General features: G+C 35.1%; 1 protein-coding gene across 2 annotated transcripts; it reads right to left on the bottom strand.

Annotated features, from left to right (window-relative positions):
- Positions 1-13300: 13300 nt before the first annotated feature.
- LOC113354131 lies at positions 13301-14735 on the bottom strand. Of its 2 annotated transcripts, XM_026597558.1 has the most exons (3): positions 14525-14735; positions 13777-14435; positions 13301-13693 (listed from the first exon to the last, which is right to left on the bottom strand). In XM_026597558.1, the coding sequence occupies exons 2-3, from the start codon at positions 14262-14264 to the stop codon at positions 13534-13536; spliced, it is 648 nt and encodes a 215-aa protein (XP_026453343.1). In that variant the 5' UTR covers positions 14265-14435; positions 14525-14735; the 3' UTR covers positions 13301-13533. The 2 variants fall into 2 exon arrangements, with proteins under 2 accessions (XP_026453343.1, XP_026453342.1); XM_026597557.1 differs by having other exon boundaries at positions 13777-14735.
- Positions 14736-16956: the final 2221 nt, after the last annotated feature.

The raw sequence follows: 16956 nt of genomic DNA, 5'->3' as shown, positions 1-16956 counted from the left end.
AATCAATTCTTAGAATTGGATTAGTTAAAGTATCATGTCATTGCATCACTCACTTCGTCCTATTGTTTATGGTTATACCTTTCGTCAAGTTCTATATGCCATCCCATAAATTATATGTTCTATATGTCATCCCATAAATTATAACTTGGCAAGCCTTTTGTAGGATCAGAATCTCGCAACAATAATGTCTCAGCGAAATTATCAGCAACACAACACAACAGCGTCGCAAAACAATTTCAGAAATGATATGATAAACGACATCAGCTAGAATCACGAGAAAGATGTGACAGTCCTGCGAAATTAGAGAGCTTGCAAGATTAACATTTGTAAGGTTGCGAGAATGTCGCAGACCATATCCGAAAATATAGGACAGATTAGCTGTCATCCACTATGTATTTCCCTATAAATAGTCGTTCAGTTGTAAAGGAGGGGAGAGATCTTTTTCTGAGTGAGAAGCAAGTAAATAGGAGAGAGAAAACCTAGAGCAGTGGTTATTCTTGATCCTTTATCTTTTCTTGTAAGATTGTTCAAATATTTATCAATAAAATTAAGATTGTTCATCTAAACTGAGTTGAATGTCAATGAAATCTTGTGAGGGGTGTAGCGACATATCAAAGAATGGTATAGAAGGTGTTCTCGAAATGGATACACAAAACATTAGAAGTATACGTGGATGACATGTTAGTAAAGAGTAAAGAAGCCAAAGACCATGTACAGAATCTGAGGGAGATTTTTGAACAAATGCGGCAATATAACATTAAACTGAATCCTAAAAAGTGTACTATTGGAGTTGCATCGGCAAAATTTTTAGGCTACATTGTATCAAAGGAAGGAATACAGGTTGATCTAGAAAAAGTGCAAGCAATTCGTGACATGCCAACACCAGCAAGAATAAAAGATGTACAGAAATTGAATGGACTTTTAGCTTCGCTGGGGAGATTCATTTCACGATCATCAGACAAATGCAAATATTTTTTCGATATACTCAAGAAGGGGACGAAATTCAAATGGACTGATGAATACGAAAAAGCTTTTCAAGGGATCAAAGAACATCTTATGAATACAACTATTTTACAAAAGGCAGAATCAGGAGAAGAATTATTGATCTATCTTGCGACGACGTCACATGTATTAAGTGTTGTGTTATTGCGAATAGACGCAGGAGTGGAGAAGCCCATTTATTACATTAGCAAAACTTTTAATACTGCCGAGAAGAATTACTCAAAGATTGAGAAGCTAATCTTAGCATTAGTTTATGCATCATTTAAGCTCCGCATATATTTTCAAGCACACAAAATAAAGGTATTAACAAAAGTACCAATTGAATCAGTGATGAAGAATTCTAAAAGATCAGAAAGAGTGGAGAGATGGAATGCACAAGTAGGCCACTTTGACATTAAATATGAAATTTTGTCTTCACCAAAATCACAAGTTGTTGCAGATTTCTTGGCATAATTTCCTTTAGAAGAAGATGAAGCAATAAAAGAAATGATGGATATAGAAGAAGAACACGGAGATCCAAAAGATTTATTAACAGAACCAAATAGATGGGAGATATTGGTAGATGGATCATCAAATGAAGAAGGCAATGTAGTTGGAATTGTTTTAGTTTCGCCAGAAGGACTGAAGATAGCTTTTTCATTCAGATTGGAATTCGCATCCACTAATAATGAAACGGAATATGAAGCTGTGATACATGCCTTAAAATTCGCAATAGAAATGAAACTAGAAAATGCCAGGATTACTAGTGATTCGCAGCTACTTATTCGCCAAATAAAGGGAGGATAACAGACTCGCAGACGCTTTTGCTTTTATCTCAAGCATGATGACAGATCCAACTTCGAGATACATAAAAATACAAACACTTATGTCACCATCAATCAATAAAGAATAAGAATAAGAAGTGGATGTGATGATAATAGACGGTGAAGAAGAAGAACAAACGAACAATATCGCAGATTGGAGAACAGAACTTCAGGCATATTTTGCGAAAGGAGAAACACCAAAAAATAGATTGGAAACACACAAGTTAAAAAGCCGCGTAAATTATGAATTAAGAGATGGGCTGCTATACCGAAAATCCTTTAATGGACCATCACTCAGATGTTTGACACGAGAGGAAGGAGAAAAAGTGCTAAAAATGTTACATAGTGGGGATGCTGGCAATCATAGCGGAGGAAGATATTTGGCACATAGAGCAAAAATGCAAGTCTATTACTGGCCATACATGCACGAAGATGCAAAACAAATATCAAGACGTTGCGAAGATTGTCAACGGCATGGAAAGAAAATACATGCACCTGGAGCACCATTGTCATCTTAAACCAGTGTATGGCCTTTTGGAAAATGGGGTTTAGATATTGTAGGGCCATTTTTACCAGGTTCTGGACAAAGAAGATACTTAATAGTCGCGAAAAGTTATTAAGTATAGAAGATATCTTTACATATTCGCGAAGTGAAGTGAGGGCAGTACAACATATTCGCGACAAAGATATCTTTACATTAATATTTGAAAATATCATTTGCAGATTCAGAATTCCTGCACAGTTGGTATCTGATAATGGGAAACAGTTTGAAGGACAGAACATAGAAATGTTACCTAATGCATTTAATATAAAATGTGGAAAGTCTACTCCTTTGTATCCACAAGATAATGGGAAGGTAGAAGCAACAAACAAAACAATTGCAGATATATATTAAAGAATAAATTGGAAGTACATCACAGAGAATGGTGCAAACAAGTACATAATGCAGTATGGGCTTATAATACAACTATAAGAGAAGCTACTGGAATGTCACCTTTTTGTTTAACATATGGAGTTGAAGCGGTGTTACCAACAGAAGTTGTTATTCCGACAACAAAGAGAGAAGCTTGGGAGAAAAATCTTAGTGCGGGTTTGATCTTAAACAAACTTGATGAATTAGAAGAAAAAAGAGAAAGAGCTTTACAACATATGGAGAATTATCAGCGAAGATTAGCCCGAGAATATAATAAACGTGTCAAAGTACGTGAATTCCAACCAGGAGATTTAGTTCTGCGAGAAAAACCAATTTATCAGCGAGAAAATGGTGGAAAATTAGCGAAAAAGTGGGACGGACCTTACATCATTAAGGAGATAGTTGGAACAGGAGCTTATAAATTAATGGATCCAGAAGGTAGAGATATTGGTCATAGACTTGATAGACCATGGAACAGGTTGTACTTAAAAAGATATTATTCGTAAGAAGCTTTGCGAAGTTATGAAAGAACAATTGCAAGATTATTCATATCAAAACAAGATCATGGTGTGCGAAACTTTCGCAGAGATAATTATAGAATAATGACATGAAAGAAAGGGGCGAACTTTTATGGCGTACACCCTAGTTCGCGAATAAAATTTCGCAAGAGGCAAATGTAAGACCTAAAGTACGTCATATAAGGGGGTACCTGTCACATGGCTCAGGGAAAGGCTATACCGCCACCGGAACCTGAGTCATGGAGATTTGGGGTCAATAAAGCCCATCCGGGAGAGGCACCTTGGATTCTCAGCTTAAGCATATGACTTAGGTTGAGCGACTAAGGTAATAAGGACTCTCCCAAGGAGTGAAGAATCTGATCAAGGCGCCGAGGTACACGGTTGAGTCAAGAGTGTCAGGGGCGTTTGAAGCGTACCTTGCCATTCTTGACAAGTCTTGGCTTATAATGCACTCGGCTCGAAGAAAACCCCACTTAGGGTGCAGTCTCGTAACCATAAGCCCTATAGGTAAAAGGGATAAGAGGCTGCGAAAACAACTGGTTGTTGTTAATACTGGATGGGAGGATCTAACCTTGTATGGTAAAAGTACGCCTCCTTGAAGGGGAAACCAGGGGGAAGATAAGGGCGGCACCCTCCATTAGGGAGCTGATAAGTGTCTTAAGACGCAAATGTCATAAGGCTTTTTACTCGCAATGGTATTAAGGCTTGTCATATTTGTGCAACAATCCTGAAGAGGCAATAATACAAAAGAAAGAGATAAGACGAGATCAATGGGTTTTCACATGAAAGTGCGAAGACGTCCTGCGATTTCGTCGCAAGATGGCAATGTCATGGGGATTTATTTTCGCAAAAATATTTAGGCCTGTCATATTGTCGCAACATTCCTGAAGAGGCCATAATACAAAAGAAAAAGTTAAGGCAAGATCAATGGGTTCTTGCATAAAAGTGCAAGAACGTCCTGCGATTTTGTCGCAATGACAAGAGGTGGCATAATAAAACCTTTAATTAGGAAGGAAAAATAAGACCACATATTTATAAATATTCATAACAGATTATTCTTCGCAAAAAAGATAATGAGAGGCAAGTATGGGAATCAATAAACAAGAGGCATTATCTTTCTCACCAGCAAAATACTAAAATAGAAAATTGATTCCAAAGTTGATTGGAGAACATTATTCGCAAAAAATAATAAAGATAAGACAATTCAAGAAGATAGAAATAAACAAGAAGCTCATGCTTCAGTATTAATTCCAGTTGAAGGAGATGGACGTTCTTCACCAATATTCTCATTATCACCAGCCTCTTGATTAGCACCATGTTCTCCTTCACTTCGATTCTGATTTTCGCCTTGATTAGCACCATGATTATCGCCAGTAATTACTTCTTCAGAAGAGATTTCTTTTTCATTAGCACCAGTAGTTGCCTCCTTAGAAGGAATTTCTTTTCCATCCTCTAAAAAGCTATCCTCTGCACCACTTTCATAATCATAATCACTATCAGCAGGACGAGGAATTTTATCATCATCTACTTCCAAGGGTTCGATTGATGTAGGAGGAAGAGATATAGACAATAAAATATCATTTACAAGGACTTCAGCCGGGAGATGAACTTGGCGAAGAAGTGCTCTTTGATGATTCCTATCTTGAACATCCTTAAAATAAGCAAGATAATCAAGTCTTCTTTCTGCTCGGTCACGAGAACTAGTAAGGACAGAGACAAGTAGTGCATTTTCTTTGCGTATTTTGGCATATTTAGCCTCCATATCAGAAATGGAAGAATGAATATTTTTCTCAGACTCTGCGAAAAGTAGATTACAAAATTTCAATAAGATGAAGAACTCAAAAAGATATGACAAAGAAAAAATAGTAAAGGCAGTCAAATTATTATGACTACCTTCCTTTTGCGAAATAAGGTGTTGAATCAAGGACAGACAACTATTCTCCCAACGGTCCATTGTGTCATCAAATTTATCTCCAACTAAACCTTTAAGTCGAGACTGAAGATTTTTCTCTTTAGAAATAAGAAAGGCATTTTTCTTCGCAAGAGAAGAATGAGATTCTTCTAGTTTGGAATATTGTTCTTTAAGTTGATTCACCTTCACACTTAAAGTTATTCTACCTTGAATGAGTGTATCTTTTTCAACAATAGATGACTCTGTTACTTCTTTAAGTTCATTTCTCAAAGAGCGGAGAGATTGTTCTTGGTCATCACATACTTTCTGAAGAATGCTAAGTTTTTGCAAAGATATCGCCATCTTGTTTAAACAAGTTCGCTTCTCTTGGGATAAGGTTTTATTCTCATATGATAAAGTTTCCATCCCTAAATTAGCTTTAGTTAAAGAGTAAGAAAGGCGAGATATTTCATTACTTAATAAGTCTTGCCTCTGAACTAATTGGGTATTTTCATTGGTAAGATTATTTATATGATCAACAGAATATGAATAGAGGTTATCTAATTGGTTATATTGATCCATCAAAATTTCTTTATCAACACGGGCTTCTTCAACAGCAGATTCAAATTGGTATATCTCCATTATTCGTTTCTGGTTTAAGGCTTAACATGCGAAAGAGGGATTTCAAGGATAATAAAATATGAGAAAGATAAAATCATTGGAAAGGAAAGTTGAAGATACAAATAAAGAAATTATACCTCTCAATTAATTATTCTTCTTGCGAAGATTGTCACGATCCAGCAAAACATTCTGAAGCTTTTGATTTTCGAGACGAAGAGCATTACACTCTTTTTCTAAAGTTGTTTGCGAAGCAACTCTATCAGAACCGAAAATACTTACTCAGAATTTCGCAAATACCAGACTTGACAGGATCAATTGGAGACTTCTTTCCATCATCCATAATTCCAGACAAGACTTTAAAAGCGATATCTATTCCTTCCACAGTTTCTTTCGAAAAGGGAAGAGGCTCAAGTGGAGAGCTGGTAATAATAGAAGGTTGAGAAATATTATCAATAAGGAAAGATGAAGTTTTATTCACATAAGGATCAATAATAGGGGTTTCAATCATTGAAATATCAGTTGAAGAAATGAAGTCTGAGGCAGCTTGTTCGCAAATTGGAGATGGTGGTTTAGCTTGCGAAGATGTCGCAGAAGATTTAGAAGGAATAAGTGAGTGAAATGAAATAGAGGTTTCAACAGTTTTAAGGTGGCGAGATTTCTTGAGAGGTCTGTTAACATCTTTATCACCCTGCGAATTACAATCCAGATAAGAAACAGAGGCAACAATATTGTTATTAGAAAAGAATAATGTTTCTTACTACCTTCTGACGCAGACTTTCTTTTACGTACAACAATCTTATGCTGCGGTTTGGGAATATTAGGGTTCTGAACCGTGAATTTAGTGTTAGAGGCGCTTTTGATGAAATAACAACAGTATGGGAATCACATAAACAACAACAAATAAGGCAGTAAGCAAGATTAATTTCAGCAAAACCCATAAGGAAGGAAAAAGAAAACTAACCTTGATGAATCCATGGAAAACAGTAGCAGGAAGAGTATTTCGAAGAAAATTACAAATGAAGAAGATCTACAGAGGGAACAATATGAAGATGAAGAAGAACTTAAAAACATTGAAAGAAAAAGAAAGAAGAAAAATTGCAATAATGAAATTTGTAGAAGAACGGTGAAGTTGCAGAGAAAATAAAAAGAGAGAAAGAGAGTGAGAAATAATATATGTATAGAAGAAATTTTTTATCGAGAAGATAAACACGATTAATGCGGAAAGATATAAACGGTTAAAATCAGCAGTTATAAAATACGTGTCAAGATACGGATGAGAAGAAGGATACGTGTGATAAACGCAGAATATGAAATGATGGATAACTGCGGCATTTCTCACATCATTCTCTACTTCGCAGAAAAGATATGAGAACAGGCAAGATGTAGGATCAGAATATCGCAACGATAATGTCTCAGCGAAATTATCAGCAATACAACACAACAACGTCGCAAAACAATTTCAGAAATGATATGATAAACGACATCAGCTAGAATCACGAGAAACATGTGACAGTCCTGCGAAAATTAGAGAGTTTGCGAGATTAACATTTGTAAGGTTGCGAGAATGCCGCAGACCATATCCGAAAATATAGGACAGATTAGCTGTCATCCACTATGTATTTCCCTATAAATAGTCGTTCAGTTGTAAAGGAGGGGGAGAGATATTTTTCTGAGTGAGAAGCAAGTAAATAGGAGAGAGAAAACCTAGATCAGTGGTTATTCTTGATTCCTTTATCTTTTCTTGTAAGATTGTTCAAAGATTTATCAATAAAATTAGGATGATTCATCTATAATGAGTTGAATATTAATGAAATCTTGTGAGTGGTGTAGTGTAGGATTTCCTGCAACTACACCTTTGCCTCCCCTTTTTTGTGCACACATATTCCCATTATTTCGAGTTGTTTTGGGCGGAGCATTTTTTTTATATACATGGTAAACTTATACTTAGCAAAAACAAAAAAGATGTTAAACTTGTACTACTTCTTTGTCGTGTATATGTTTGTTGTATCGGTTTAAATTGAATATTATATATATATATATATATTACAAGATTAAATAGTATCCATTTGAATATGTATATAAAATTCATAACTTTTTTTTTTTCTTTTCTTCTTAAATTTTATTTCCTTTTAGTATTACAATCCTCATTGAGGTTATGATTAGCATATCCTTATATTCTTCATTGTCATTAGTTTCACTAACGATTCGATAGGCTGAATAACCATGCACATAGGATTAATTTTGCTTGGTTGCCTCTTTCCTATCGTATCACTATATTTTTGTTTCAGGTTCGATACACATTTTCCTTGCACTTTAATTCGATACATTGAAATCAATTTTTCTTTACATATGTAATAAAAGATAGCGGTACCTCAATGAACAATACTATCCAAATATTATTCTACATTAAATTTAGAATGTATCTACTTGTTAGCTTGGTCACTTACGACTCCATTTTTTATCTTGAGATTATTTATCCACGTGCAGATGAGATTGTATCTCGGAATTTCCTCATCCATATAGATCTCTCGGTATAAGTGAACAATGTAAAATACAATATCATGTCTTCTTGTATTGGTTTATAGGATCGTGCATATTTTTTAACTACAAAATTTTTCACTTAGATAGTATTATATCCTCGTAAGCTTTCTCTGTGGTATTGGAAAAATCGTAAATATAATTGCATGAATATAATTCCATGCATTTGTATTTGTTAGTTCTTGCATATTTTCTTTTATATTTTGTTGAAACGCCATTGTCACTAAGGGTAATTGATTTTTCCAACCGATTAGATATAACACCCATATCTAATTCATATTTGACTTTTTGACGAAAATCTGGCATATCTATACATATTTGACCTTTTGATGAAAATCTGGTAAAGTGCTAAACAATTCCCCCAGTGACCATGAGCCCTGCTCAAGACCTGAATGCATGTCCCCTTACTTATTTCTCCAGACACTCACTCTCTTATTGAGAGACCGTTGATAGAATATATTAACCAATATGAAGATCGAGGTGGTCAACTTCAAGATGAAATGGTCAAGAATCAACCTGGTTATCAGAAGATCGACAGAGATCAAATCAAGTTTACAAGAAAAATATCTTGTGTAATTTAGGTAGTCATCTAGGTAATAAAAATATCTAGTTAAATTCTTATACTTTTTATTTTCTAGTTAATTAAGATATATTCTAGTTTATTAAGATATATTATCTAGAATAAAATAATATCTTAATCAATTCTCTATTCACTCTATAAATAGAGATTGTCAATGTAAACGTAATTATCCCAGTGACATCAAAACTGGTGATCAATAATTTTTCACCCTTCGGGGTTTTGTCCGTGGACGTAGGTCGAGTTGACCGAACCACGTTAAATCTGTACTCTCATATTCCATTTCTCTTGAATCGTTGATCCTTCGATACTCATACTTTATTATTGTATCAGAGCGGAGAGATCCGCTTAAAATGCTTCCGCTACAAAATCAAAATATTCTTTTTATCTATGTTATCAATTAGTCTCTAATTTGTTCAATATCTTTATCGTAGTTCATCAAAGATGTAATATTCAACTCAAACAATGGTTGTTTATTCACCAATTAAAAGGTTATTATTAGCTTTATTCTGAAAAATAACCACTTAAAAGGTTATTTTTGTTGACATAGCTATTCATCACATATATTGTGATTCCATGTCAAAATAATTTACTCACCATATTTATTTTGATGCTTTCGTATAACCACAGAGATCGTCATTCTTTTCATCATATGGTTCAACGATAAAGTTATATTCATTAAACCGGTGTTCAAGTTGAACATTTTGATTCCCTCTGTGTCCATCTTGCGGGGGATATTAGAATATATTAACCAATATGAAGATCGAGGTGGTCAAGTTCAAGATGAAATGGTCAAGAATCAACCTGGTTATCAGAAGATCGACGGAAATCAAATCAAGTTTCCAAGAAAAATATCTTGTGTAATTTAGGTAGTTATCTAGGTAATAAAAACATCTAGTTAATTTCTTATATTCTAGTTAATTAAGATATATTCTCTATAATAAAATAATATCTTAATCAATTCTCTATTCACCACTAGTAAAAAAATGATGTTCAGTGACAGTTAAAAACTGTTACTGTATTATTTTTGTAACAGTTTTAGTTTTTTCTGCGGTGTTAAGAAAGCCCATGTTACGGAAAGTTTATAAAACATGTTACAGAATGACTATTGAAAAATGACTCATAAATTCTTAACCTGTCACTGTTAGTAGTTTTTGGTAACAGTTTATTTAATATATGTTACTGAATAATTGCTACGGTAACTTTTTTCATAAAACTGTTGCTATTATTTGAGTAACCGTAACAGTTTTTATGAAAACTGTCATCAAAAATAGTATAATGGTAACAATTTATAGTAAAACTACCACCACCTCCACCACTAGCACCGCCACCACCTCCACCACCAGCACCGCAACAACCATCTCCACCATGCCCGCCACCGTTCCACGACCACAAGTTGGGCTTCTTGATATTGGAATATAAATTCTATAAAATTACTCTTCACAGGATTCGACCTTGAGACCTATCACACCTAACCATAACTCTTGAACCACTATTCCACGCTTTGTTTTTGGTTAAGATTATCCATATAAAATACTCATTCTCATTAAACAATAAAGTATCCACCTCCACCACAACTTTCGTAACCACCACCTTCATTGTCACTGCCCAACTACAACACATTTATATTATAGGTATTTCTACATGTCGTACCACTTGTTTATTATTTTTTATTAGATTTGAATTTCTATTAAATAACCATCCATGCTAGCCATGGCTAGATCTAGTGCATGAAATTAAATTAACAAGTAAATTGTGACATGTCAGGTCTAAGAGCTAGGTAATCTCAGAACCACTGGATACTAAAAAATTATAACCACTATTACAACAGTCTCACTCTGCATTTTCCTCTCTCCTCTCAACGACTCTTTTTCTTCATCTTCTCAATTTTTTCTTCACCTTACCTGAATTTTGTTCTTTTTTCGATCGTTTCTAATGAAGCGTGAGTAGTAATCCTGCTTGTGTCTTCTCTGAGCTAGAGGGGACAATATTATGGGAGGGGAATGATAGGTAACTAAGAACTGGAATCGATATTTAGTCTAAACAACATTGAACCGGAAGTGGGATTTCTTTTTTTTCCTTTATGGGCTGAGTCATTGCAGAAACATTTTCGTATATCATGCATTTTATTTCATTCTTGAAAGCATCTCATGCATTAAATTCTATTATAACCATCTTCTCTTGTATATTTCTTTAAACTTAGTATAGGATATCTATGGAGTTACGCCGGAGACCTTTCTGCTGATGTATTTCTAGGAGAACCTTGTTTAGAATGTTATCCTCTTTTTCTTATTAGTTAACCCATTCTTTTAGGATAATAATCTATTAACAATCCATATTATCATTGCCATAGCTCATTCCTTTAAATCTTTATTCGGTTATGAAATCTAATGCTATAGTGTGGATGATAAGCTGAGGAGTTTTTCTTTTCGAATTAACCTTTTCCCTTTTTATGTTTGCTCGGTCTGATTTGAACCTTTCGGTTCATCCTTTCTTTGGGAGAGAACTTAATCAGATAAACTTTGGTTTCTTTGAGAAAATATTCTTGTCCGTTCCTCTCTCAGTCTTTTGGTACTATGATTAGATTTACATTGAAAGCTCCCAATCGCTTTGCTCTAATAGTTTTAGAAATTCTTATAATTAGAACTCATAGACATAGTAACGGAATTGCTAGTTCCAGTTCATAATGCTTAATCCTATGATTACAAGGGATTTAATCTTAAACAAAATACAAAAAATAAATAAAAGACTGATAAAATTAAAAGGTATACTAGAAAAATAGGAACCACTTAATACCCCTTTTTCTTCTTCATAAACTGACTGCATCCTTGACAGAGCAAACACCGACCTATTCAAATTCCTGCATTTGCAATCCAAGCATTAATATAACCCGATAACAAACACTGATTTAGTTGAACTTTAACATACAGAACAAAAGATCAACTTAAACATAGAATATCTTCCACAGTTGTTGTGTGGAGATCTTAGAGTTATTTATACTTGAAAGATACTGCTAAGAAGTTACATATGTTGTTACAGACTCTAACAATTCAAAGACTATTAACAAACTCAAAACTCTGACTAAACAGAACGTAAACTTAGCCTTGGGATTTTTCCTAGTTACTGGGTCTCAATGAGACTAAGTTTAGTGTTGATCCTATTATTGTTAACAGAAATGAAATGTCTTTCTGATTCATGGGCCGTTTCACAAAAAAATAAATAATAATAAGATCAAAATGAACAGGCTTAATCTACAAAATAAACTTAATGTCCAATTGAAACCAAAAATTGAAAAAAAAAAAAACAGAAATTGAATGAAAATCCACAAAACTGAAAACCCTAAGCAGAAATGAACCGCAAAAACATAACAATCAAAATGACCAATTGAGATTTATTCTCTAAATAAGCCTAATGTTTCTATTATCTACATCTACAATTGAAGTTTGGGTCAGGGTGATTTAGAATCAGATTTCAATCCATGGAGTCTACAATTGAAGTTAAATCATATCAAATCTGATTTTAAGAAAAGAAAAAAAAGTTTTAACATATCATTACCTTGCTCAATTAAGATTAAACTCTAGAGTAACGCAATAGCTGCACCAGAAATTGAAAAAAAAATCAATAAACTGAAAACCTTAAGCAGAAATGAATGAAGATAATCGAAAAAATAACAATCAAAAACCAACAATCTCACCTTCCAATCTGAGATCAAGTGATTTTGATTAAAGTAATAGATTCTTGTCAGAAAGAAGGAAATGATTTTGTTTGCAGAGAGAGAGGAGGAGTGTCTGAGCTGCGGCGAGAAAGGAGAAGCCAGAAATATTAGGGTTTCTGCTGGTAAATTGTTGGTATTTATAGTCGTATCTAGGGTTTCTAATCCAACGGCTGATGCGATCCACTAACGAACGGTTGAGGATTCCCAAGTTCAAGCCCGACCGACAGTCATTTTTCTTCCTTTGCAAAAGCCTTGTGTACAAGCCTTATTTCACCCGCATCTGCCTGTGCAGGTAGTTTGGGTTTGTACATAACACTTTTGCACAAGACCAATTTTGTAGGCATTCTGAGTCTTGTCAGTTTGACTTAAGCTTTGACTATGTCAATGCGACTTATCTCGTCGATTTACAGAGAGATCGAGAAAAAGATACGGTGTAAGAGCTGACGCGCACTATTTGACTCGTTTGTTTACCTTTGTCTATGTCAGTTTGACTTGTATGGTTGGATTACAAATTCAGTAAGAAAAAAAAGGTATAAGAATTGAACCCCGGACCTAAAGCTGTGGCTCATTTACTAGCTCCTCTTCTGGAGGCGGTAACATATCATAAAAGGTATAGACAGAAGAAAGGGCATAATAAATTAAAAGATAGGATTCACCAATAACACGAATTCCAGTTACATTAACTCGAAGAGACACCAGCAAACAAAAAATATTGTAGGTCTCTAACCCAATTAAAAAGATTGCATTTGACTGGGATCACCAACTGAATCCAATTTCTTCTTCTAGTATCATATCATATCATCATTTGGTTTCAAGAAACAACATAGTTTAACTGTTTCCAATAAATTTCTGGTGAGTTACCTTTTCATTCATCTGTTCAACACGTACGACTTAACAAATTCGACATATCGTAGGTACACAACAACCGCCCACGCGGTCCTTCGACTGGTCTACTTTAGTTGAAACCCTTTCTTCTAGCATCCTTTAATGGTGGTGGATGGACAATGCTTCCTGGTTCCTGTTGGCATCCCTCCCCCTCCATACTGGCCGTTAGCTTTATTGAATGGGCATATGTTGCTTGATACTTCTCGACAGTGAAGCACTCGTCAACGTAGCTAACAAGAACGAAAACAGTGTTAGTATCTACCTAACCTATAAAGAAATACAAAATAAACATAAAAGAAGAAACATGACTTACCTATCAATATCGTTTGGTCTTTTTTCAACAAGAACGGCCATTGCGTGGAGACAAGGTATCCCTGCTACTTGCCATTCTCCACAGCAGCACATTCGTCGTTTCAAATCAACTTTAAAAGGAGATACAAGCGGTTTCTCCTCCACGGACCATACATCTTGGGTTAGCGTTGAGTGGACAACATACCCTTCTCCCGCTACATTCCGTCTTTGTTTCTTTACCGCTTTCCACGCTCTAGGAACTGAAGGAGGCCAAGAGGAAAGTCGACGAGATCTCTTTCCAAACAAGTCAGATAGCAGAGCTTCATACCTCAATACCCACTTGTGTATGGGCAAACACCTAAACTTTTTTACCCACTGGGTGAATGTTGCACCTAGGATGTTTGACACGTGCCGGCAATTGGCAGCACCGTCAAACTGATGCCTAGCCCATCCTTTGTCATATGTTTGCAACCACTCCACTACCAATGGACATGTTTTTTTTGAGGTCATCCATTGCACTTATAAAACCTTGGTAATTATAAGCTTTTGCTGCTGCACGTACCACTTCGTAATGGTAAAACTCATGTCCAAAATTCGCAGTCCTCATTACCCTTAACAATTGATCAGTGCAAAGTCTTTGAGTATAATTCACGAAATTCACCTCAACAGCCAGATTGCAGCCTGTAAGAAAAACATTCAAGTTCTTTAGAACAATTTAAAACATGATTGCTACCATAGTAATCAATACATAGGAGGATACGATGTCTCACCTTTTGCATGGCGGTCAAATCTCGAAAAAAAAATGTAATTCGCCTATCCAATTTTTTCAGAAAAGGTGCAATTAGAGAAAGAAATTTATTCCATGTATTAAACACATGTACTCCTGCAGATGTAAACGACAATAGGAAACATCCCATTGTCTGCATCAATTGAAATAGCCGACAGAACGGCACCACCAAACTTTCCCTGGAGTGGCGAGCTCTCTAATGCTATAATGGGTCTGCACCCATTCTTGAAACCTTCAAGCGAAGCATTGTAAGCTATGAACAAACCTTCACTGATACCGAGGTATCCGTGCAGTATAGTGTTACATTTTAATACTTTTTTTTATTAAATGACGAAATTATGTTTATCACTCATAAAGCTCCAACTCCTTTTGGTTCCCAACAAATTCCATAAAGCAAACTGATTTTTCCTTTATGGAATTTGTTGGGAACCAAAAGGAGTGATGAAATTACGTTTCTCACTCATAAAGCTCCAATTCCTTTTGGTTCCCAACAAATTTCATAAAACAAACATTTTGTTTTGGGAACCAAAAGGAGTTTGAGCTTGGTGAGTGATAAACATAATTTCGGCATTTTAAGAAAAAAAAGAAAAGAAAAACTGAATTAAGGTGTGGAAATAAACATCCAGTGGTCACATTACCGAGCGTCGTACTATCATCTCCGGTGTCATAGCTGCTTTCACCCTCATTATTGATGTCACACTCGCACGCATCAGAGTCATCTCTATCGCCTTCATTGCCGTGATTGTTTTGGTCCTATACAAAGTCGAGATTGTGGTCTTCGTTTCCATTATTCCCATCGCTCTCAGCGTCATCAATGTCGTTTTCATCATTAGAGTCACCATATTCTTCTTTTTCCTATCTAAAATACTTAACAAATACGAGCGACTCCAGAATAGGCGCTGCTTTGAGCAAAGCAATTAGTCCTTGATCAGTGGTGAGACTGTCAGCTATTTCCAACATTTTGACATTTTGAAATGTTGGAAAACTGTTTGATAGATTGTACGCCGAGAAGATAGCCCGAAGGGTTTCATCATAAACAGTAAGACATTGTGCATGTGCAAGGGTGACATTACACGGAATGTTCTCATCTTGCAATCTTCATTTATCTTTTCGGCACGTATACTGCACGGATACCTCGGTGGTCTTCTCTTCACGTTCACTTGAACTTCTTGTATACATGTTATTCTAATATGGGTCTACTGCAATAAGAAGAAAAATATTAATTAGTGAAAGGTATGTTAATACACAAATTAAGTGAGACAGCAAGTAGAACAAAAAAAAACAAAAAAAGAATTATAATTCGTCTCGAAAAACACCCAGTTTCATCCAATAATTCTTACCGCTTTTCTTTACATTAAGAAAGTGAACTGAGCTAAAAAAAAATGCAAGAGACAAAATTGAGATTGCACGTTCGTACAGTTCCTACCCACCGCTTTCAATTCAAAGGCAAACTTGTATATGAAGGTCTAGGTACAGCCGTAGGTTAGCTCGTCTCAACTTCATCCAACTAAAACTAAAAGCTAAAATGTAAAACTCTACACAATTGTTCATGATAAAACATGATATAAAAAAGTTGAATAAAAAGCTAATCTCAACCAATCGGCGATACGAAAAGAAGTGTTGCGTTGACAATACAATTAAGGCAACTAATTGCTTCATGAAATATCAATGAGGAAATAATATCATCATACATACCATGTAACTGCTGGCAGGGTGGTAGTCAGTAATGTAACAATATATCATGTAGATGGCTTTTCTTTCCCATACAACCTATTCCCAAATGAATCAACATTTTCGAAAACGAACCAATAACATATTCTTCATTTTCTTTGAGAACGTTCTCAACAGCCATTGTTGGAATAGAACGCTTATGCTAGGTACAACCTAATACCTCAATTTATATAAATACCAAAATGAACACCGAAATATGAGATACACTAAAGATATTTCTCAATTAATTAACAAAATCTTATGTTACAATCAACGTGCATTAAGTTATGAAGGTGTCTTAAATAGGAGACACAAGCAAGCAATATCGTGAAATAGGCGTGTTATGAAATCCGAAAGATTTTCTACAAAATCAATGAATCGGAAAAAGAAAAAAATCCTTTTATATGGAGTATGAAGGTGTCTTAAACAGGCGACACAAGCATGCAATATGGCGAAATAGGCGTATTATGAACTCTGAAAAAAGCATGTAATATGGCGAAATAGGCGTATTATGAACTCTGAAAGATTTTCTACCAAATTAAATGTTCTTCAATCAACCGGAAAAAGAAAAAAAAAAGAATTATGTGGAGTTGTAAACTCGTAGAATGCCAATCTCGTAGACTGGATGTCGTAGACGTGATAATCTAATTAAAAAGGCATAATCAGGACAATCTGGGTCTTTTAGTATAAAAAAGAGGATTTTGG

Source organism: Papaver somniferum, chromosome 2, assembly GCF_003573695.1.
Source record: "Papaver somniferum cultivar HN1 chromosome 2, ASM357369v1, whole genome shotgun sequence".
Classification (NCBI taxonomy): domain Eukaryota; kingdom Viridiplantae; phylum Streptophyta; class Magnoliopsida; order Ranunculales; family Papaveraceae; genus Papaver; species Papaver somniferum.
The sequence above is the reverse complement of the archived record's forward strand: the minus strand, read 5'-3'. Positions and strand labels throughout refer to the sequence as shown.

Excerpts from the sequence above, each read along its gene's own strand:
- LOC113354131 (XM_026597557.1), bottom strand. The coding sequence starts at position 14,264 with ATGACCTCAAAAAAAACATGTCCATTGGTAGTGGAGTGGTTGCAAACA. Across the intron at positions 13,694-13,776 it reads AGACCAAACGATATTGATAG|CTACGTTGACGAGTGCTTCA; the intron begins GTAAGTCATGTT and ends CGTTCTTGTTAG.